Source organism: Zootoca vivipara, chromosome 5 (assembly GCF_965207765.1).
Source record: "Zootoca vivipara chromosome 5, rZooViv2.hap1.1, whole genome shotgun sequence".
NCBI lineage: Eukaryota > Metazoa > Chordata > Lepidosauria > Squamata > Lacertidae > Zootoca > Zootoca vivipara.
Window position 1 is genome coordinate 27,413,937 of NC_142588.1, and position 25,698 is coordinate 27,439,634.

The 25,698-nt window shown below is 39.9% G+C and overlaps 1 protein-coding gene across 1 annotated transcript in view; it reads right to left on the minus strand.

The window, feature by feature from the left end:
• CDH23 (cadherin related 23) overlaps positions 1-25,698 on the minus strand; it is a 397,278-nt gene that overhangs the window by 225,450 nt on the left and 146,130 nt on the right. Inside the window, exons 9-10 of the mRNA XM_060274909.2 lie at positions 16,818-16,896; positions 1,034-1,146 (exon numbers count right to left, since the gene is read on the minus strand). Coding sequence (XP_060130892.2) covers positions 1,034-1,146; positions 16,818-16,896 — 192 coding nt within the window. The remainder of the gene's footprint in view (positions 1-1,033; positions 1,147-16,817; positions 16,897-25,698) is intronic.

Here is a 25,698-nt window from a genome sequence, read left to right on the forward strand (position 1 = left end):
AATAAACAGAATTGGACAAAAACAGCATCTAACTGTTTGGGGAAACTTACTGAAAACGCATGCAACTTCTTTTTCACACGTCTACTCTTGTTACCACTCAGGTCTATACACGTATGAAAAATCTTCACGTGGAATGGCTTATATTATTTTTCTCCTTCACCATGCATGTTCTATTATCTCTGTTGTCCATATGTACCACTCAAGTGTTTTTGAGTTGGAGTTGCATCTGGTTGTCAAAACCAAGCAATTCCAAGTTTGTTCTAAGGAATGTTCCTGGCAGGAAAAAAAAAACATACTTCATGATGCATCTTTGGAACCATCTGAATGTTGGAACCACTACATCATTTTCTAGCTACTGATATAATGCAGATTTATTTGGGCTGGATGAAGACCCATTGTGCCTATGTCAACAGCAGGGATCTATGGATGATGAAAAATGGGTCCACTTCCTCTCAGTTGGAAATAGCATAATATGCGTCAATATCTAAATGCTTGAAATTGGAGAAGAAAGTCATCTGAGACTACTGACAATGACTTGTCATGAAGCTATAATATAAAGGCAAAAATTCATTTTTTTGTGTGTGTGTCAAAATTCTTTAAATAAATTAATAAATGGGAGGTTTAAGTTATGTGAATAAGTGAGGGAATGTGAATACTAAAACACTGATAGCAAGCATTCAGCTTCTACCAAAAGTATTTCAGTTTTTGAAACTCCCCCAAATGTGTTTGTTCTTAACTACACATATTCCTAACTAGAATGGCAATGATTTGGGTACGATTTCTCTCTCTCTCGGGACTCAATATTCAAAGCTATAAATTGAACAAAATTTCATGTGCCTGGGGAAATCCTCACCATTTCTAAGATTTGCGCATAGAAATTGCATTCCAAAACCCAAATTCTCCAAATTTATGCAGTTTCAGGTTAAACTGAAATACCACTTTAGCTTTTGCTGCCACAACCGATGTTCCCTTCTTCTTCCTTGAAATATTCCGAAACACTTGCTCCAATACAGCCCATCTCTGACTCTCTCACCTTCACTGTAAGAATAAATCCGGCACTGTAGAAAGGATTTTCTCGGTCCAGTGGCCCATTCAGAGTTAAAGCACCACTGATGTAGTCCAGTGCAAATATACTGTTGGTGTTGCCTGACAATAAAATAAATTGAATCAGCACACATAAAACTCCTGTGCAGAAATGCATAAAAAAAGCTTGAGATTTAACATTTAGGTCAAAAACAAAACACAGTTGCAGATCAGAAAAGCAAAATGTTGTGCTGTGTGAAACCCCAGCCAGCAACAGATTTATGCCATGACTTGAAAACATTACTGAATGCATTTTAAAGACCAAACTCTATTTCTCATTGCCTCAATCTAACAAGATACAGGTTTGGAAACTGAGCTGCTGCTCCTGCTCCTGATAGCATCACAAAAACTTCAGGCAGTGAAGGAGTTTCAAAGTGCTCCTGTTTAAATGGAAATGTATTCATGGCTTTTGTATACACATCACTTCTGCTACTGATTATGGATCTTTGGCAGGGCACAGAGACACACATCTGCAGTTCCCTTTAAGTATAAGGCTGGGTGTGGAGGGAGGGTAGTTTGCTGAAAGCATTCTTGACAGTATGTACAGGAGATGAGATCGGAAGGATGTGCAGGACATAGAGAGGAAATGGGATCCCTTTTTCCTCCTCCTCCTTTGTAATGCACAACCCCAACTTCAAAAGGGGGGGGAATACACACAAGATAAAGCAGGCTAGCAAACCTGTGGAACAGGAAATCAAGGAGGTGAGACTGGGATGGGGGAAGAAGAGGTAGAGAAGTAGGAGTCCCGTTCTAATATTTTACAGAAAATCCACCCAAAAGGGTAGAATTCCCCAATTTCAAGCTTAAATGCTAACCTATTGCTCTATGCCAATCACCACAGGGATCAAACCTGGAGCCCTGTAGATCAGGCACTGATTGCCTACTGCTTGTACTGTTGAAAGTTTTTTTTTTTTTAAGGAATATGTTATAAAGTTTTCTTTTTTTTAAAAAAAAAAGGTTAGAAATAGGGCAAGAAGTTTATTGGGGATATCGTGAGAACAACTCAATCAGTTCTATGTATGACTGGCTTCCGCGTGAAACTTGCACAAACATTTCCTCCAGAACTCAGCCCTGGAGAGGAACACACACAGTGAATAAGCTTTCATATTGGTTTCATTGCTCAGGACTTATATGTGACTTCACATTTTAGAAGAAAAAGGCGCGGGGGAGAGGAAGAGCATGCCACCTCCCCCTATTTTATTCCCAACCCCCACCCCAAATACACACACACACTTGTTGCTACACATTTCCTTTCATGTCTGAACCCCCCACCTTCCTCTCTTTATGAAATACTTTTGTCACCCCTTATTCTATTGTTACCTCTCTTGTCAATTTCTTGACCCACTAAAAAGTCCCAGCCTGGGTTAAGTGCATTTTAGCATGTGGCTGACTGCATACTGCAGAAATGTCTGATGGCTTTCAATTGGTTTGTTTGCTCCATTGATCTAACAGCAATTACACCACACCTCTGCTTTCTTTCCTATAAAGAGCAAAAAAATGAACAGGGGCAACAAAACAATCCCAGGCCTGTTCCACATCTCTGTTATTCCTCCGCCCACTGGGTTCCACAGCAGAGAAAGTAGTAACATGTTTCTTTCGGCAGCATTCACTAATAATCATTAGATGTCCACAGGCGGACAGGGCTGTCCTTGTAAATCCTTGTCTTGAGCCTGTAGTTGCCTTACCAGTGTGGCTGTTGCTTTCCATACTGTTCTTAGAATGCATGTAGTGAGGAAAGTACATGGGAGGCATTTGGAGATTTGTGTTCTATCATTCTAATGCCTATGCACTACTCATTAGGCATGGTAACTGCCCAGACCAACACCACCAGCCTCAAGGGATGGACAGCATTAGCATGAGCAATAACTGTTGTAACATGACCCTCTCCCATACATGATCTCCCTGATACACAGCAGTGGGGAAGCAGCCAGGTGGAAGCTACAAGCCATGCCATTCTGGTAATCCAGTTCATAATTTTTTTAAGCTAGTGATGCTGGATATGTTTGGTTGGAAATAGGACACAGGCGCATACAGATTATTAAGATACATTCCCATTTTAATTCTTTGTTATACCGTATTTGTCATATTTTTTGTTTTAAAACCGCAGTATCAGCTCAAAGGAACAAGAATTAAAAACACGTTCATCACATTCTCTCATTTCAATCCAACTGTGCTTGATTAAGACTGTGCTCCTAAGCACACTTACTAGGAGTAAGCCTCATTGAACTCAGTGGGACTTATTTCTGACTCAGTCAACATGTTCCAAATCAGGATGCAAATATGTGAAATGCTTCTGCTACCTACATTTGCACTGTCTGCCTCTTGCAGCGTCCTGAACCTCAATATGAAGCCTTGTTGTTCTTAGGATGCTTGACAGTTTAATGATGGCATTGACTGTATTGTACTTGGCCAGCAAAGAACATTATATTGTCTCTTATTTGGGCAACTTGGCAATGCTAATTATGTGCACTCCAATTCTGACTGATCCTTTCCCAGTGTTGAGCTACTGGCCCTCTCAGTTGACAAGCAAGTACAGTCTGGTTATGTAAACTTCGGGGTGCACACGTGGCAAACCCGGAAGTATTTTACCAGATTCTGCAGCACGTGCATGCACAGAAGCAGTCCTCAGGTTGCGGAAACCTTGGGATCCGACTGGAACTCCAGAATGGATCCCGTCCGCAACTGGAGGTACCACTGTATTGTGATTTCACACCAGGCTACAACCTGTATTTTTCAAGCTGAAAAAATGGCAGAACAGACTGCTTTTGCATCAGGAAAAAAAAAGTAGATGCGACTGTTTTGCCTCCTGTGCTTTAGAGGTAGAAACCTGTATTGCCCATGGTTCTATTAAACAGTGTTGCAATATCAGGAAGGTTTTTACCATATGCAGCATGCCTTCTTATACATTATAGTCTTAAATACGCAGCATAAAATGTGCAGTATGCAATTCAATAGATGTTTTATCTCTGTGTTCTGTAAATAAGCAGACTGTGCCAAGACACTCCAAATGTCTATAGGCTGTAGAATATGAGTAGCGTATATATTTGTTTTTAAAATGACTCTCACTCTGTCTCTTTTTCTCCCCCCCCCCAAAAGCACATACACACTCCATACTAAATGGTGTTCTGAGGGTGGGGGCATGTAATGCGACATCACACTTTGAGTTACCCCTTCCCCATGAAGGGGAGCGGCTCAGAACATTACAGCTTGAGGCTTGGCATCACTAGTGAAAATGCCCTTGGGCACATAATCCAACAGCCCTCTTCCTTTTGTCGAAAGGACATTTGCTGCCACAACATGCAATCTTTAGACTGGCCTGGACTCATTAAACCACTAAACTTAAAGTGAATGACTTTCATGAGATGTGAAAGGGGAACTTGGCCTACACCGTGCACACTAGATAATTTATTAATCAAAATGTGCTCTGTCAGGGCTCCTCTGCACTGAAATAGATGCTGTTGGATGTGGTTCATAGAATCAGCAACAGACACAGTTATCATTATATAAATAGTCCATCAGCGGCTTTGACTACCTCGCTGATCTTCACCTTGAATTCTACCCCATACAACATCCAGACAGGTGCTCAGGGCTGCTTCCCTGTAATGTCTCCCACACTGTTTTTATACAGATTATAGACAATACCAGGGGTGTACGTTTTGGGAGGGGAGGGCTGCCAGAAGCATCTAATGCAGCAAATAATAGTTGCACCCAAGGAAATGGCTGAGAAGCTGTAACCCAGGAGGTTAAACTAGACTAAATAAATCACTGAGTCAAAAAGACAAGGGCAGTAAGCATGTGAGTTAACACGAGGCAGGCAACAAACTAAGATGATAGTCCATTCAGACTCAAAGGTAGATGTGCAAAGAAGGAGCAGATCCAGTAAAAGGGAGCACAGCTACACATGGCTACAACAGAATAGGGATAGGGCAGTCTCCATGATGCCAAGGCCATCCAGGCCAACAGTATGAGTTGTACCTGAACATTCCCAGGCACAACACAGTATTCCCCCATAGAATGAGGTTCAGGCCAAATATTCGCAGCAACATTCATATTTCTGCTTAAATTTATTTATACTTCTTTAATTTGCACAGGGTTGCGGGGAGCGGGGACGACACACATAAATTCTCTTTTTCTTTGCTGGAATGACTGGGTTGTAACCAATGGTGGCTTTGTGTCAGTGGAAAGCTCTTCCGCTCATAAAAGGGTGAACATCTCATTTTCACTAACACACACACACACACACACACACACACACACCTGTATCCACTATAGCCCAGAACCTCCTGAGTGTTGGGTAGGTTCTGGGACAGAATGAGATAGAGCCCAGAGGACTGAAGGAGGAAGGAGGGACGAGCCAAAATTGGATGCCTCACCTTACAAGCATTTCCAGGCCTTGTTTAATTAAATGATTAAAAATAAAAATTCCAACACGTTGGAAACATATAGCCCAACCCACAAGAAAAGCCTGTTCCTAACAATTCCCTGATTTTCTCCACTGTACATATAACAGCTTCCATGCTATTATATATATATATTCCACATATTGTACCATATCAACATGGAGGAATGGGGCAGAGGTAAAACACAAATTAAAGCAGCGAATCTGATCCACATCCTATCGATATATAATAACTTGTAAAGAAATCAGAGTTAATAACCATGAGTTCAATTCAGATAGAATTAAATGCATTTAAATCGATGAGGCTTGTTAAATTTGCATATGTTCCATTGATTTCAATTTCACCGTGACTTCCGAACACTTACATTTCCTTAGGTTGTGTGCTATGAGATGCATTTGGTGCTCTGCCTGACAGATTCCCACAGCATCAGATTCCCCATCAGTCTCTATGAGTAGTTCATAGCCAGGGAAAGATCTTACCATGTGATCTGCCTGTCCCACATGAATCCTGGTCAGGAATGCTAACACTGTGGCATAAAGGCCAAACAACATGACAACAACAGCCATGCCACAGTAGTGTGTATGTATAACTCAGCCCATAGATGTCATCATTACATGGCAAACTTGCCTTCTTCGCATTGACAATCTTGTTTGTATAGAATTTTTTTTGAGGGGGGGGGAATCTTACCATGATCAAAATTCCAGACTGCTACACTTTTTCTTAATACCTGCATATATTCCTACACAAACTATTATCCACATTGCAAAGCTGTGTTTCAAAAGAAATTTCTATATTTGTCTATATATCCCTATTAGGAGTGAGGACATTGTTTGGATCCAATCCTACTAACACACACACACACACACACACACACACACACACACACACACAGACAGACAGCTCCTCAACCCCTTGTGAAACCAATTGCTTTCTCTGTCGTTCCCCCCCCCCAAATACTCTCATAGTCTTTCCAGCTGTTTCAAAAGCTGATGTTGAGTTACTGTTTTAATTACCGAAGGCCATTTGTTGGTGAAGCTTTCTGAAATAAAAAAGAAACATTATAAAAGCCATATTTGCAAAGACTGTTCCCGGACTGACACTGGGCCAAAGCAACGTAACACACACTGCAAATTCTCTGCAACACTGAAATGTCTGAGGCACTTTGGTTGTAGCAACAGCCAACATTTTAGCTTTTAGTCTAGTTCTATCTCATGGACATGGTAGAAATCAGATTTCTGGGATGGATCATACCACCATCATAGAATGGATCATACCACTTCAGACTGGGGATTCTCTACCCCTAATCTAGGAGGAGGGTATTGAAAGGTCTGCCTGCTCTTGTGTTAAAGCAACCTTATCAATTAATTTTTGTCTGAGACTCTTCAAGATCTGTCTTGGGATGTTGGTTGGTGGTTACCAGAGAGAATCAGAATTTCCCTGGCTGTGGAAATTCCCTCCAAATATATATTCACCTGACGTCTTTACTGTCTTTTAGACACTAAGGTATATCCATCCTATCTGACTACTTTTTATAGCCAAAAGAAACCATATAATAAATAGCTAATTTTAGTTAGGTATAATGCTTCTTGTTTATGTTTTATAATGCTTTTTTACAGCTGTTGTTCATTTTAGTTTATTTTAACGATAGTAAAATAATAGATTATTTTATCGATTTGCGAGCTGCCTTGAAGACCGTTGTAGTGGCAAGACACAAGATTTAACAAACAAACAAATGGGTATTTTCAAAACTTCACAGGCTACAGATGAACCAAGGCATATACCAGGTTAGGTACACACCACTGTATATCAGGTTAGGTACACCATAGCAATTCTGCTGCCTCATTCTGCTTCAAGTCTAACTCACACATTTTATTTTCACGTCTACATCTAAGGTTGTGTGTTTGTGTTTGTTTGATTTTAAAAACACACTCTTAACAACGTGGACACGAATATCAGAAACATGTGGTGGATGTACCCCAAAGTAAAAGACTTCTGGGAAAAGATTTATAATGAGTTGAAAAAAGTGTTGAAAAGACACTTTTATTAAAAAAAACCAGAAGCCTTTCTACTTGGAATAGTATGGGAGGAAATCCCCCCAAAAGATATCACCTTCTTTCTGTATGCCACAATTGTGGCGAGGCTACTACTTGCCAAGAATTGGAAGACCCAAGATATACCAACTATAGACGACTGGCAGATGAAGATGACTTTATGGAACTTGCTGAACTGACTGGGAGACTCTGTGACCAGGAAGAAGAGAAGGTGGAAGAAGATATAAAATTTAAAATATATTTGGGGGAGGAAATTGTAACATTTAAGATTCCTTAGGGAAGTAGATATAGGCTTTCGATGTAAATGTAGGATGTTAAGTATTCTTTTCAGAATGTTCTAGTGGAAAAATTGTTTTAGTAGTTATTTTCTGAAATTGCCAAAGAAATGAAATTCATATGAAGGGGATTGAGGGAAGTCACATAATGATGTTAATGGAAGTTATGATATTGTAAGAAATGTTTTTGTGTTGTTTGTTGTTGTTTTTGGTTTGTATTTTCTTTTTCTATAAAAGGAATAAAAATTATTATACAAAAAAAGAAAAGAAAATATCAAGAACAGGACGTGACTACTGTTATGTCTTTCCAATCCTACTTTCCACCTACTGTGGTGCTTTTGGAGTTTATGCACTTCCCTCACCCCTTAGACCAGGTATCCCCAAACTCGGCCCTCCCCTCCAGATGTTTTGGGACTACAATTCCCATCATCCCTGACCACTGGTCCTGTTGGCTAGGGATGATGGGAGTTGTAGTCCCAAAACATCTGGAGGGTGGAGTTTGGGGATGCCTGCCTTAGGCTTTATGCAATCATGTAAATTCACCTCCATTCCCACTACAGCATTGTGCAACATTATTGGAACTGTCCTGACAGCGATCATCAGCATGATGTCCCACAGTGCTTTATGCTGCATTTTTCAACTGTGTTTCCATGTGGGAGATAGGCAGGAAAAACTGGCTCCTCCATTTTATAAGGCCATTCATCTGGCTGCTCACTTTCTTTCCAGCCTTTGCTGTAAGGTTCTAAAGTTACAAGTTAGTAGACAGGGGCAATAGTTGTAACACACACCTTAAGTTTTATGATTCCCACATTCTACCGGCATGGCAACGGCCATCTAAATTTAACTCCTCCCTTCATGGTTATTAATAATAGCCTGACTGCCCAACCCCATTTCTGATGTCTTTCCATCACTTGTTGCACCTTGGAAGGTGCCAGGACATCAATCTCTCTTAGCCTGAAGAGCTCCTTAAATGAAAAATCTTATCTAGAACAGGTCATGTTATATAACAAGTCACTAGCTTTGCCTGGGAAATGAAAGATGATGAGGTAGAGTCCCCGGGACAGAGGCTATCTTCATAAATCTGCCAAAAAAGGAGCTGTGGATTACATTACTGGATTAATTATCTGTCCTTCAAAACACAGCCCTGACCTCAGTGTCTGAACATCACCAGCCTAACCCAGTTTGTGAACACAAACAAGGGATTGCTTGTTTATGCATACAGTGATATTAGAGGGGGGCATTTGCTGGTTGCACTCGAGTTTACCAAAAGGTATACTGGAAATTTTGCAAATGACCCTCGGATCTCTAGCGTTCTCCAATGCCATGTGGCTTTTCTCAGTTCCGTTGTCCTTTGTGACATTTACCTTTGCTTTCATTTTAGTTGCTAGTCTCTGTATGTTTAGAGGGGTTTTGAGTTGGATGCTGGCTTTATGCTAAATTTAGTGAAAGCAAGGAATCACATGAATCTAGGTTAAGGACAGCCATTTCTAGCTCAGTGCAGATTGCATTGGGGCACAAAACTCATCTTACTGATTTGAAGCAAACATCAAAATTAAAGAAACAGTTAACCTTAAAATTAATTGCTCCGTGTGGCACCCACCCTCATAGAATTTGAGAAATTTTTACCATGCCCCTTTGGGACTCTGTCAAGATTTCTCCAAAAATTTCATCTGAAAAAGAACCTCCCAATTCTTTTCAAGTTTTGCTTTATGTGAAATCCAATGATAACCTAGGAAAGTGCAAAAATCTTGCTAATAAGGAAGTGGGATGAATTCAATTCAGTTCACATTTAAATTATGTATGAACCTACATAATTTTCACTTTCTGAAACAATATGCAAAGCAAAACACAGGCATCCTTTGAAATTTGCACTTCTTGGCTTCCTGTTTCCAGCGGTGGGAAATGGCTGACTCCCATACAATCGGACCCTGGCCGTGCCAGTAATTCAGGGCTGATATGGGGTAATTAGCCTTGGCAGACTCCCCAGGGTGGGGGAGGACTGTCTCATAGACCCACAGATTGTCCGAGATTGCCAGCTTGCATTGTGCAAATGGCAGGACACTGGGTCCCAGAGCACGACATGGCCGGCACTCTCCGAAGCCACTCCCATAACCGGGAATATATGTTTTGATAAAATAATTAGATTTGGACAATAAACAAACATAGTCTGGACCGAAGAAGACCGAGAAAAAACCTGCAGAAGTGTACAGTCCCTGGCATTTAAGTTCAGACTTCAAAGAGATTCTCATCATGATGTTTGGATTATGGAAGGATTGTTATGTTCTTTCCCCCCCCTTTTCAATACTTCTACTGTAATTGGTTTTCTATGCCAAGCTTCATTAAGAAACCTAATTTACTTTGAGGAGTACAGATGGACTTCTATTTATAATTACATATTCAACTGTGCAGATTTACTTGGTTGGAAAGACTTGATAAAGAAAAGAAGAAACAAGATGGCGCTTGTGACGCAGCACAGAAAAATGAGAGTTTTCCCCTGTTTCGAGGGAAGTGGGAGATGCTTGTTGGCTGACTTTGTAATAATTCGAGACAATAATTTGGGACAAAACACAGTGCATCTGTTTCCAGAATCTTCATTAAGTGCGAGAGAGAAGGCTAAATGGATGTCTAGCAGCCCCCCTCCTAGGGCCCGGGAGAGGGGATTGTGTGGTCTCCAAAAGCCGATCGATGAATGACTTACATCTGTGTAATACAGTTCATTTACATTGCAATATGACTAACATCAAAGACAGATTTGGACAACAGCCCAGATGGGAATAACTTAACAACTTAATAAGTTATATAAAGACTTGGATTACAGCCCGGATTGGAGATTGGAATGAAGCAGGAAAAGTTGCACTGCCAAATAGTTGGAAAAATATATATTTACAAATAAAGCTGGACTCGATGGATGTAAGGATATATGATTTTGGACATGATTGAGAATCACATAGCCAGGGACGGAGAACTTTAAAGTGATAAAATTGGAATGTGGAAAATAGGAGAACAACAAGAAGAAGCAGGAATGAGATATTGGAGATATACTTCAAGAGGTCCAGACTATGGGAAGCCCGAAAAAAATTAGTAATCAATAATTTGGACTACAATTTGGTTCCTTTTTAAAAAGTTTTTTTGTTTTTAATTGGAATATGGTTATATGTTAATTGGCTGTATTGGAAAACTAATAAAAATGATTTTTAAAAAAAGAAATTTGCACTTCTCTGACTTTAGTGATGCAGGTCTCTAGTAACGTAATTGTGCAAAATGTGCATACAAGACTAAGGTGTGCATAAAAATGCATATAGTAGTGGGAATTACATTAGAATGCATTGTATTGGGAAAAATGGGTGTATTAGGCAAAATTGCATATAAATATGTATCTTAGAAGAAATATGCTGATGAATTTGTGGAAATGTGGAGAATTGAATTTAAGATTGGAAAAAATGAACAGGTGAGTGAAACTAAAACTGACATATTCATCTATCCCTGCTTGCCAATGAATTTCACTAGTTTTATTACTTTACTATTACTGCACTTAAGATTCTGCATCTGTTTCACCTGAGTAGAAGCTCAAGCCTTCATTTTTAATTTCTCTTTAGGTGAAATTTTAGAGACAATTCTATTCCTCAGCCAAGTTGAGCCTTTTCTAGAAAAGAGGACCTTCAGCCATGTCAACCCATGAAAGGAAAATATATGGGAGTTGATAAGACAATGTGATTGCACACTTGATATCTTTGTATCTGAATCACTTGAGCTTGACCTTACTCTCTTTTTTTTTTTGAAGTGGTTATGCTTCATCTTCTAGCTTTAATGTTCTTCCGTCAAGTGAAAACCTTGTATTTGTAGAAGGGCTGTATATAAAAAAGTTTCTGCAGTATGTTCTGAAGCAAACAATATAAAACACAATTTGAAAATGTTGGCCTAGAATTATTATATTTTTCTTCACTGCCATGCCTGTAGTTTAACAGAGAGATAATTAATTAAATTGGGGAAATAAAATCATTATTTTTACTTTTCATTGAACATTTCATTTGCGTTTGTTACCCTAAATTTAGCTTCAACAATTGGGGGTGGGGGGTGGGGAGCCTACAACAATCATTATTAATATTGCAGAGTTAATTCCTAATCAAATTCATCAGCTATCTCCCAACATTAGACAGCTTTTATGCACATTTTGCAAATGTTTCCAGCCCAAGCAGAAAATATACTCACTGACCTTTACCATAATAATAGGGGATAATGACAAACTAATTATATATTTCTGGATTGACAAAAACCAAAAATGAAACTTGCCTTTGGTGCATGGATTACTGGAGCCTTCACTAACTAAATAATTGCCTTTTAGAAACATCGAACTCAACTTTCTGAGTGCTGGTCCTTAGGCAGCCAAAACAGCACCATCCAAAGGCAAGAGGGAAATATGAGTAGACTTAGGTGAGCTACAGATTCTGCAGAAATACAAAAAACAAAAACAAACCTTCCCCCCCACAAAACCTTTAAGGTGGTGGTTGGGGAACGATACCCTGAAAGCTGCTCCATGAAGATGAGCATGCTCAGAGGCTATGGAACACTGCCTTACTGTTGGCAGGGATGGGTGATGGTAGAATGCAATGCTGTAGTGTATCCTGAACAGGATCACTCCTCACTGAAATATTTTGTTGCGGGTCCAAGTTGTACACACACTATGTGCTTACTTTCTTCATCCGCATAACTAAAACCAGCAAATTATTATTCATGTTAGGAGCTGTCGGCGCTAAAACTGAAAACCTGCAGATCTGTGTGCTGCTGCCTTATGCAGTGAGCTGCCAGGTGTGTAAGACAGGATGTTCCCTGAGATACGAAGTGTTCCAAGTGCCTAGAGTAACACCAAAGGGTCAGGCATTCCCACTACCATTCTTGTCACACCACTAGGTTTCTGGAACCCCAGTTGTGGCTTAAGTTCCAGTATTGCAAAAGGACTCATCTTTATGAATTACAAGTCCTCGTATGGGCACACTGACAATAAGCTTGCCACTCGCTCACCTTACTATCTGAATTCGTGTATTTATATATCATGCAGCACTCAGGAGAGCACAGGGCTCTGTGAATGTTCACTGACATCTGGGATGCCCAACTGTACAGCCTGCTGGAGTAAGGAGGCACAGACACTTCCATCCATCCACCCACCTACCTACTCTACCTTTTTCCCTGATGGGACTCAAGGTGGCTTACAGATAAACATTTATTATAGAGGTAATTTTCTGGCTTTTCTGGCTGCACAAAACCAGAATGCATAATAGACCCACAGGCAGAAGCAAAATACACCACCATGGTGGGTAACTAAATTCACCGCATGCCAAAATCAGATGCTCAAACTGCATGTGGCAAAATACGCCAGTAGAAATTCCCCTTTTCCTACAAGAATGCTGTCTACTGAAAACTGTTGAGTTAGTATCAGTTCATTCCAAGCAGATTTCAAAACTGCAGTTTCAGCTTGCAGACACAAGCCAAAAAGAAAATGCAAAACAGCTTAATCACTTGTGGCTTTGATGTATTTTGCATGATTTTCTATGATGATAGGTGGCCTCCCCAATGTGATAGACCCAGGGGTAATGATTAAGTTATTGATGTATGTCAGCAGATGCAATCATGTTTATTATGGCTGTGAGACTGACTCTTACTCTGCAGGCACACAGATTCCCCAGAAGAATGTTCAGGCTATTTTGGCAATAACTCTGTTGGATAAGGGTGATGTGAGAGAATATGGACCATTCTATTGGGCAGATCAAAGACGGTGCTGATAAACAAAAATGTTATAACCAATTCAGAAAATAAGAAATGTTTAAGGAGATGATGCATGGAGAAGTATTGGCTCATGCTAGGGGCTTCACCTGCACATATGGCAGAACTTCCCCACAAGATGTTGATATGTTCTTCTAGCCTTAGGAATGGTCTCACATAACCCCACAACAAAATTTACTATGGTAAATTGTAGTCCGGATTTATTGCATTCAAAATATCAGCTTACTGATATTTGGGTCTGGTTCATATTAACACTAAGCCAAACTATGGCTACATATGCGCAAGCAAGCGTGTGGATACGGGGAGCAAAAATTGTGCTTGCTTTGCTTTTTTCTGGTCCTGTGGCTGCCACACAACCCAGAGGTAAAATATGGTTTGACTTAGCATTATGTGTAAACCCAGGGTTGTTGTTTTTCTCTCTCAAATTATCCCTATGCGCTAATCCAAGAACAAACCTTAACTTCAGCTCATGGTTTGTTTGGAGTGAGACAAACTATAAGTTCAAGTTCACATGTAATGCTAAGCAAAATCATGGCTCAGCTCCCGGTAGCAAAGCAGCAAATAGGAAGAGAAGCAAAGTGGCCGTGTTTTTTGCTCTGTGTACCTACATGTTTGAGCATGCATTGCTTATGTGTGGTTTAGCTTAGCATTATGTGTGAACAGGGCCGTTGACTTCACTATGTAAACATGGTCAATTGACCTTGTCCTTGGATGTAGGTAAAGGTAAAGGGACCCCTGACCATTAGGTCCAGTCGTGATCGACTGGCGTACAGCTTCCAGGTCATGTGGCCAGCATGACAAAGCCGCTTCTGCCGAACCAGAGCAGTGCACGGAAACGCCATTTACCTTCTCACTGTAGCTGTACCTATTTATCTATTTGCACTTTGATGTGCTTTCGAACTGCTAGGTTGGCAGGAGCTGAGACCGAACAACGGGAACTCAACCCGTCGCAGGGATTCGAACCGCTGACCTTCTGATTAGCAAGCCCTAGGCTCTGTGGTTTAACCCACAGCGCCACTCGCGTCCCTGTCCTTTGATTTAGAGCATACGAAAGCAGGTTATGCAAGTGACTTATTTATTAAACTTGACAAATACTTGCGAACAACAGTGCAAAGTTAAAAAACAACAACTTCAGACTCTGAAGGCGTAAAGTTACTAGTTTTATAGTAGCGGGCAGGGGAAAGACTCAGACCACTCCATAGATGGGTTTTTTCTGTCTGATCAGCTCGCAAATGTTGGCTGTCAACTAAGCTATATGATTTTGCTAGGCTGAGATCAAAGGCATAATAGCGGGTGTCAAGAAAGAAGCAACACGCCTCTGCCCATCCTATACCCTGTTTCTCATATTTTAAGACATACCCATAAAATAAGCCATAGCAGGATTTTTAAGCATTCAAGGAATATAAGCCATACCCCGAAAATAAGACATAGTGATAGGCGAAGCAGCAATACCGGCCATGGCAGGAGGAGGAGGAGGAAAAATATAAGACATCCCCTGAAAATAAGCCATAGTGTGTTTTTTTGAGGAAAAAATAAATATAAGACATGTCTTATAATATGAGAAACACGGTAATTTTTTTCACATCAATAAATCATTTTTTCAAGATCAAATATAATTAATGATACTGATATTTTTATATATAAAAAAGCTTTAAAAAAAGAAACTGGCCTCTGTAGAGATAGGGAAACATTGAAAATATTGCTTGAAGCACACCGAAACTTTACAAGTGGTTGTGTGTTTTGAAAATAACACATGATGCTGCAGGAGGAGGAGGAGGAGGAGAGAGAGAATAAGAGGAACCCATGAATTTCAAGTAATGTTGCCCAGCTCCAGTTTTAACAGTGCAGTTTCTACCATGGGTCATTTGGATTGAAGGTTGTGATTGCTGGTCTTTTGGAAGGGCCTGGAGGTTTTATCACCAAGCTGCCTGCCTGGGACAGTTTCAGTGCATAAAATGGATACAGCAATTCACAAATCTTGCAGTTTTGTCTGCATCAAGATTCCATTATTGACAGTTCCCTCCCAATACATACCAAAAGGTGGGTGTGGAGAAACAAACAACAAGAATAAAATCTACACAAGAAATCTACATCACATGTACAAACCTCAAGCCAATTGTAACTTTAAAAAAGCGAGCGATGGTAAGGAGGGATAGTAAAATAGAAATATCCTATTTGGAACCAAGGGCAGTAATGGCAGTAGCAAAAACAAGATAATTCTGCTGTCTCAAATCCAGTTTCTCATAAACAGGTGATAAGCTTAAGTGGCTTATCAGTAAACAAAACAAATAAAAATATGGAGTTCAGATATGAATTTGCAAATTCACATTCTTCAAAACTGAAATTATAAAGATGGCATATTTTTGAGAGAACATGATTAATACTTTATTTTATTTTATTTATTTCAATCCCCTATTTCATCTTCAGACACACTTTTATTGTTCTTGTGTGTGTTCTAGGAGATTTCCAAATTCAGTTCAGATACTTTGAATATTCTTTGTTTGTTACAGAACAGTGAAAAGAAAGTTGCAAAAACATAAATGTTGAGAGTCATTAATGGCAAAACAACAGCTTAACGGCTCTAGCCAGGGATAACAGACACACATCTGAAAACAACATCCTGATTCCTGAAGCTCAGTTCAGGCATAGATAAAAATTAAAACATTCCACTTCTTCACAGATTAATCTCTAGTCTAACATTATGTTTGTCAAAACATAATACAGACACAATTATTAATATCATATGGTTAATTAATTCACACTGCAAGAGTAAAAAATATGGTGGAAAACAGGCAAAAATCGGGATTGTTTTATCAGTAATTAGTCTTCTTACATTAATTTTTGGAAATATAATCTTTTATTTTCAAACTCTCAACTTTTCAAGATACTGCGAGTTTTAGGGTTCTTTTGCTGTTTGATTATGTCAATATCTGTTGGGATGTTGTTGTTTTTATTGACTTGTGTGTGCATGTGTGTGTTCTACAAATATGCAAACTTTTTTTTAAAGAATAGATTCATGGAGCATTTTAAAATGGGGTTGTAGAAGATGTTGCATGCAAAAATGATATGGTTTATCAATAGATGTTATGAAGAGAGGAATTGTCTTTAATGTTCTACTGTGAAAGTCTAACACTTTATAGTTTGGACTGAGTGCCAGGAAGATTGTCACCTGGCCAATTCCTCTAACTTTGCAATCATGCTTGCTCTACAAGAACTCCTTATGAACTCACCTGACACAATTGTGTAGCCAATACCTCTGGGACGTCCCTTGTCCTGGTCGATTGCAGTTATCATACGCACAGTTGTACCCTGTGGACCACAAAGGAAAGAGGGGGGAAAGAGGATTCCAGTTTTTCAGGCACTGTTGAATTTATTTCCATATCATTTATCATTCTCACTAGGCAGTTCAACACTGCATACCCTTGCAATTTGTTTCAGAATCCCCAACTTCAAACATGCTAAATAGTCCTCATGAATGGATCCAATGGCAAGCCCAACTTGTCTAAAGAGAGCATGGACAAGTCAGCAGTAGATGCTGAAATTGCTTATCTTACTTAATTTAATCATGAGCTATTTGCAAGGCACTCAAGGACTACAAAAAGCATCTTGCTGGATTTCCAGAGCAAACTCCCTCAGCTAATGGTAGTCTTTTAATATCCAAGTCTTCCACTCCTACACACCTATTGTACTAAACCTCAGTCTTGACCTGCAACCCTCAAAATGACACTAACCGAACATGACCCATGTGGCATCCATGTTCTTGTGGGCAGGCATGAGAGGAATTGAATGGTGTCTTTTGTTTTTTAAAAAGTACGTGGATGCTCCAACACCATTTCCTTTGTCACTTATCATGAGTCCAAGGAGCTGGAGCTGAAGTTAGGTCACCAAGGTGAATGTGGCTATTAGTGACAGAGCTTTGCTTCTGATTTGGGTCACTTACTCCTGGGAGCTGAAACAAAGAAATCTCAAACAGAGGCCATGGGAGGCAGGTACAGATCTAAAATGCACAAACAACTTACGGACTCTACCTCATTTTTTGCTGCTTCTGAAAAGAACAGTGAGTTGTTTATTTTACTATGTGCTTCCCATGATGAGTTGCCCAATAGTAACTGTCTAAGCTTGTAGTTCCACACATCAAATTTTGCACGGTAATCATTTTCTACTCTTGCCAATGAATGAAGCAGCTCTGTCAAGTAAGTAACCAAGACTTCCTGATCCTTTTTCCCCCCTGCTGCCACCTCCTGTCTCCATTGAAAAGTTACACTCCTTCAATAAAATGGACAACAAAAGCCAACTGCAAGTACATCTGAAATTCCTCACTTTGAACAGCCAGTCTCAGTTTCTTCCTAAGGAGTAGGATATTGGTTAGAGCTGCCTTGAACAATCTGGTGCCTTCCGTATGTTTTGGACTACAACTCTCTTCAGACCCAGATTGGTACCAGGTTGGTAAAGTCTGAGTGAAAAGGTCAGTCAAAGGGTGCACAGAGAAGGAGTATTATGATTCCAACCCAGAACCCCTGGTTTTAAGCCTTCAGCTATGGTGTGTTGCATACTAGTCCAGAAAGTCTTCATTCATGTGGCTAGGATCAGAATGAAACTTCATGCAGGGCTCCGTAACGGTTATGGAGCTTCCACCAACCGCCTGCATCAAAAGGCAGCTCTGGATGTGTAATAGGGAAAGTGCCCACAATGGGGAAGGGAACAGGGAAGGCGATACTTCCACGTTGGCATATGTAGGCAAGAACACCCTCCATCTACAAATCAGAGTTACTGAACTAGAGCCTTCTTTTTCCCCTTAGCCTCTACATCTTTCAGCATAAAAGCTATGAATTTTCTCCTAAGGTCATGGTTACTCAACAAATGCCCATATTTACACACATAATAATAATTAATGTAGTGTGAACATATTTTATGGCTTTAGGCTGTTCTGCTTTCCTTTGTTTATTGAGACCCAGGGAAAAGAGGTGTCCATTTTGCCCTCAGGAAAAAAAAATGCCAACAGTGGCATTTGCAGTCTAATGAGACAGCAAGAACACACATCTGCCTTGGCAGCAGCAAACTAACATTGTAATTCATCAGCTGAAGGCCGAAGGTCAGACAGAGTTGCTTCACTTCTATCTCTTACCCAAATATCTTATTAGCCCCATTCTTCTTTATAAGTACTTTTAGGCAGCCAGTTATTTTTTTTTAATCTTGGCATTGTGTAAATTGGTGCCATCGCCAGAAATAGCTACTTCTAATAGACAAATATAAATACACCTGAAGTCTAACAATTTTCACGACAAATGAGGAAGATACAGCTCAGTTATCTCAGTTATAGGCAGAAAATCTGCATTCAAATGTAGGCATTTTCAAAGACATTTTCTCACAAAATATGCATTTCTAAAGGTATTTTATCCTTAAAATGTAATTCTATATACATTTTTGTATGTTTTTTGAGGCAGATATGCAAGATCTGAAGAATAACTATATTTTGGTCAGCGCATTAGTAGCATCTCTAACACACACACACAACAACACACACTTTGTATTTTATACACGTATATACGCAGGCATGCTTATGAAAAAATAAATGTGTTAAAAAGGGTAATTTTTTAAAATCTATGTGAACACTTTTGACAGTCCTTAACCATGCATTCTCATGAATAAATCTAACACAAACCGACATGTGATGGTTACTCACTAGCAGCAACAAAACAAATCCATTTTGTAAGTGTTATTAAAACCTACAGTTTCATATTGGGCTCCTTCAATACTATAGATACAGAAAACTATTTTTCAAAATGTTGCGCTGAAAGTTCTTTGAAGCCATAGACTGTCTTCCAGGCATTTCAAAAGACACTTTACGAATGTGTTCACATTAATCTGAAGACATTAACTATAAATCCTTGGTAACTGACCTTTGAATAAAATACCGTGCTACAACCATGCTACTAACGGAAGGGAGAGTGTCTAAATCATCAACAATGATTATGTTTTCCAAGCCAGTAAATACAGCTAAAGAGGCTACAGGTCACTTACATTTACCATCACTCCTAAGTCTGGCAAGCTAGTTTAGTCAAAATTTAACGTAGCTCAACAGCAGAGTACATTCCTTTAAATGCATGAATTCCTACATTCAGTTCTTGCCATCTCCAGCTAGAGCACCTCAGGTAGCAAGTCTGAGAAACTGTTTTCCTAGGATCTTGGACATCCATTGCCAAATGAAGTACAGTCTACTTGAGTAGTTGGGCCAGTCATCAACTATTTCTGTATAAAGCAGCTCCTCATATTTGCATACACAAACCATTTCCACCATCTTCCTCAGTTTTTAAAAGCTATTTTTTAAGAAAAATGTTTAGTGCCGTCATATGCAGCACTCAGTTCTGGATAGAACATCTATAGCTAACTGCTCAATTTAGCCACAATAACCTTCAGAACACTGTCGTGAACTAAGTTTATATACTGACATTCAAAGGCATTAGAATCCCCCAGTCCAAGGCTTAGCTGTTTTGCAAAAGCGTTAGTTCTTTGTGGAATCATTTGCCACTTTGTAAGCAAACAGCAAATGTTCCAAAATATCACGATTTACTTAATTCTCGTGCTTACGGTACTTCTGGTGCGAGATACTCATCATAAGATTATTTTATTTTAATGTACTGGTTTCATGACAAATTCTTATAAATGCATCCTGAATAGTAGCAGCTGCTACATGTCATGTAAGATGAAAGACTTGAAAAAGCACAAGACCTCTGACATGATCAGGGGTATACTTTGCTAAATGAAAAGTGAACATGGTACTCATGACTTAGGAGAGATTCATGCAGTTGCATTTCCTTATAGCAAGAGTAGGGAACTTCTAGCAGGTAGGACTTCAGTTAGCCTCTTCCAGAGCCCCAGCACCATGTTTCCGAACACCTCCCCTTCTACAGTTGTTTTTCCTGCTGCTGAGATGACCTCTCCTTGGGTGACCTCTCCTCTTCATGTTCTCCCCTCTGCTGCTCAGCAGACTGGCAGGTAACACCTGAGTAGCAGGGAAGCAGGGGTGGGGCTGGCTGCAGAATCCTGCTGTCAATTACTCTCTTCCTGGAAGCCAAGCAATTTGCCAGTTAAGACACAGCTCTCTATGTTTGATGGGAATGGAATGTGTCTGCACATGAATGGATTTCAATGTGTACACTGTATCCTTTTTTTAAAAAAGTAACTAATAATTTATAGGAGCAACCATTTGATTTTTCCTGTATTCATCATTATTTGACTATGTATGCTTGCTTTTGAACTTTGATTTGATCTATTTTTGATAAGTATTTTACACCATCTTACGTATATTGCTTAGATATTCTTAAATTTTGATTAAATGGTCCATATCTTCTTTTAAAAAAAATTAAAAAAGAAAACTGTTAGAAGATTCACACAATCAAGATCAGATATTATACTATGAATAGATCATATAGTAATCAAATTATACGAACAAATTATCTATTTGTATTACCTATCCGTTATCATATGAGCAGCTTTATATCTCAAAATATTGAAAATCCAAATTTTGTTGGTGGGGGCAGTAGGTTCCTTACTAACAAGAGGATTCCATTTACCATGAAAAGCAAATAATATATTTTTATAGCAAATGGTCTCTAGTCTTTGAATATAAGGTCTTTTTTCCAAAATGAGTTAATTCTCTTAAGTTGTGGTTATCTTTATAATATTTTCTAATACCTTGTTTGGAGATATTCAAGCCATGAGGATGATTTAGACCCTCATTCATCTGTGAATACCATCATTACACCTGAAGAACCTTCTTGCTTTCAATAGTTTAATGCTCCTACCCACTCCCAGTTCTATATAATCTATGACTGATTTCAATGAGGAGCGATTTGGGCTTCAGGACATCTTGCAATGATCCCGAATCTTCAATCGGCTGGAAAGAATTCAAAAGGGAGACTACATAAAAATTTGAAAATGGCAGTGAAGAAACTAATACGCAGGAAAAGAAATAATTCTGCATAAAACAAGATTTAGTGAGCCTAACCCCAACGCGCTACCCTTTAATTTGTAATTCCCACGGGAGAGGCATGAAGTTCTGGCATCTCATTTGTAAACTGAAGTGCTCCTACATTCCAAAAGCACTGGGTGAAACCATGGCCTATCTGACAGTTCACTCATCACTTGTCAAAAGAGAGAGCGTAGCTTAGAATGGTAAGTGCCACAAACCGTGCGGCACATTTCAAAAGGAAGGCAGCTGCTGAGCAGGGTGGGTTTAGTGATGGCGCAGGAATAGCAAATGGTTTGTAAATATTTATGGGGCAGCTTTACCCTAACAAGCCAAACCTTTTGTGGCCTCCATGTGTTATGATCACAGGCAGAAATAGCTTAGTACTCTTGGTTCGCACTGTAAAGGAGGAAGGGCTGTCCTCTCTGAATGACCTTTGTGTTGAATCCAAGGTCATCGACACAGGGTACATATACTCATGGATCAAGGAACAGTGTAGTCCTGTGCATGACTCCTCAGAAGTAAATCCCATTGAGTTCAAAGGGAATGCACGACTGGGGTCTTATTTGCGCTCCCAAAGAGGGAATAATAAGTTCATGTATGCTGCTGCAGAGAAAATGCACTAGTTCTCATTTACACCTGGACACCTGGAAGTGTGAAAAGTAGATTGGTAGGCAACTCACACAATGTCCATCAGGACTTCATCTTAATATGCAGCAACCCTTGGTTTCTCCGGGTCTTATCTGCATTCAGGTTTGCTTTTGAAAACAAAAGGGAACCCCGGTCATTATAACTATTTTTCTGAGGATATTCTGTATATCATCATCAGCCGCTTACCTGCTGCTCAGCAGAGCAAGCGGCTAAGCAGAAGTGCTGCAGATAAAAATAGTTTTGAAGAGGAACACGGGAAAACCCTTCCCTCACAAGGCACAAACGAAAGGGAGAGATTGTGGAACCTACCAAACTCTTCTGCTAAAATAATACACATCTGCTTTAAAAATGTGTGTGTGTGTGTGTGTGTGTGTGTGTGTGTGTGTGTGTGTGTGTATTCTTCACCATCTTCCTTTTCCAGGGAAAGGGAGAGGATGTATTATAGATCCCCTTTAATAAAATTTTGAGCTTCTAATAAAACACTCACAGTTAGACTAAAATATTATAAGGAGGAATTAACGGAGACACACTGAGCCTCTGGGGCAGGGACAGCACAAATAAACTCTGTTTCTTTAACACAATGTGTTTTCTTAAATGATGACCTGGGGGAAGATGTTATCTATTTGTTATAGGGGCAGCTGCTATGCCAGAATTAAAACAGATCACCCACCGTGATCACAAAATCTATAAGGGTGTATATATGAACCGGGGCACCAGCTTTTCCCCTTGCAGATTAAAGTCCCGGGACAGCAAACTGGGGGTACTTTCTATTGTGGACTCAAAATTTTGCAAGGGAACAATTGCTTAACTGGTTGGTTTTTCATTGAAACAGGAACCACCAAGTTGTAAAAGGTAACCAGTGCCTTCCTAATGGAATGGATGCTGTCTTATCGATTGTCAACACTCCTATGCTACAATGCAGAGTTGTGCTGCTGTCACTAAGGATAATGGTACGACCAACAGGGCATTGCTGGTTTAAGGTGTTACTATGAAGGTGTTACTACACCAAAGCACCTTAACAGCCTGCGGCCAGTTTTCTTGCGGGGTCGCCTTACCCTAAATAGGATCACTCAACTGCCTCAATCTGCAGAATGGCAACTGTTACAGGTGCCACATAACAACTCATTCCACACTTGTAATGAATCGATCTTTTCGTGTAGCAGCATCTACACTCCTGCCTATCGGCATTGGGTAGGCACCTTCGCTGTACACTTTCTGGCACCTGCTTAAAACATTTTGTTTAGGCAAATCTAACATGCAGAAGTTACATGCACTTTATTAGTTTTTAGCCACCGTTGATTTTAACTGCCCTTTTAATATTTTTAAATAGCTGTTTTAAACTTTTTTTAAAAATAGTAACTTTAATGTTTTATTTTATACCGGTACTTTTATAAACTACTCAAGGGGCTTTCTTATAACCAAGCAGTATATAAATTCTGTTAATCCATCAATTTCCCCTTTATCTGCTTGGACACTGTGTACGTGCACATGCATGCATTGGGTTTACACAAGCAGAATCGGGAGTTGTATAGCCCTCAGAATATCTCACATTTTAAGAAAGAAGGCACATGCAGATAAATAGCCTGCAATTTCTCTCCCCCCTTTCCTGTCTGTTATATCATGTTTAGGGAGGGAAGGAGTCACCAAGGGCACATGAAAAGTGTTTTTGTGTTACACCACAATATTCTTGTTCTATAAAAATGAAACTATACCATTCCTTCCTTCCTTTCTTCTATTATAGGATTAAGGACTTAAAAGGCAAACTGGAACCCCATATCGCAGCAGGAGGAGCTGGGGGTGGGGTGGGGAAGAGAAGGGTGCTGAAGAAAGCAGCCATAGCAGATTCCAGAGGCAAGAAATCCTATTTCGCACTCCTTAATTCCAGTAAAAGGGCTGATAGGAATCTGCTTGCAGTAATTTGTTGCAGTTTATCCAGTTCTTTTCCTTCTGTCGGCTCTTCAGTGACAGGCTGGGTGACATGCTGTTACTCGAGTGAGGAAATTAAAATTTGATGCAATAATCCCAAAAAGGAGGATTTTATTAGGTAATGTATAAAGTTTTAGATTAGGCGCACCTGCTTGATACAGAGATAGGAGAAAAAAAAAACCAGGCACGCTGCGCACCACTGATAAACAGAGAGAGAAATGTAAGTAGACAGACTTAAAAACAATCACTAGAGTCCTTTCCTGACCTTTGTTCAGGCTATTAAATCAGCATAAGAAGGAGCACCTTTCATGTATGAGAGGCCTGCATGTGCAACAGGAGCAGATAACCATATTAACACAGAAAAAGGCACACGGAGCTTCAGAATTTAGCATCAGAAATCCAGTAGCAACCAATGTGGAAGGGAAGAGCCATGGAACATGCAGTAGGCATGGTGGTGGCAAGACTGGGGCTATGTGAATACACCAGCTGGAGCATCAGGTTGGTACAGTGGTACCTCCGGTTGTGAATTGGGATTTGTTCTGGAGGTCCGGCCAGATCCTGAGGTTTCCGCAACTGGAGGAGAAGCGGTAGACCGCTTCTGCGGGTTAGCCGCTTTCGCAACCTGAAGTTTACCTTACCCAAGGGTAACGTAAGCCGAGGTGCTACTGTACTTAACAACCTGCCTTCTATCAGGCCATTGGTCCATGTAGCTCAGTAGTGTCTACACTGACTGGCAGCATCTCTCCAGGTTTCCAGGCAGGTATCTCTCCCAGCCCCAACCTGAAGATGCCAGAGATTGGACATGGGACCTTCTGAAGGCGAAGCAGATGCTCTCCCACCAACCTATGGTCCTTCCCTGATTCACTACCTCCCTGACTCGGTACCACCCAGGTGAACTGTGGTGATGCTAGAGTCAGGAGTGCGGCTCTGCCCAAGCATACTAGGAAAATCCATTTATGACAACATTCATCATCCAAATTCAATGTTGGTATATACTGTATCTATACTGCATGCACTTCATCCTAGCAAGTTCTCTATACAACACACATAATGTAGTAGGTCAGGTCAGGATAGAAATGGCACACCAGTTATTTTAGGCATTTCTATTGCACTTGTAAGCTTAAAAGACTTATGCTCATGTAGTATGTACTGAGACTACAACATGAAAAGCGGTCCAGATAAAAATTTTCAGCAAGCTATTTCATTGCTGCTTTTTTTAAAAAAAGAAAGCACCCTCCCACTGATTATTTCTAGATAAAGGAACCAATAAAGCCTCATAATTTGAGTGAAAATTATTCATTAGTGTTTCTGGATATGTTTTACATCTGTCCACTATTCTCAGAAGCACTGAGCCAATTAGGTTGCAGAAAGAATTGGCCGGAGATACAAGCCAATCCCTTGGAGATATGAAAGCATTCAAAGCATCTTGAGAGGGAAGATAGATAAGAATAATAATTCAATGCTGTTGTTTTGGCGAGAGTTTTTTTTTTGTCAGGTTGAGAACAACAGAGGCAAATGTCAGCATGCACAAACAATTTTATATTCCTCTGTGAGCTCTCTCTATT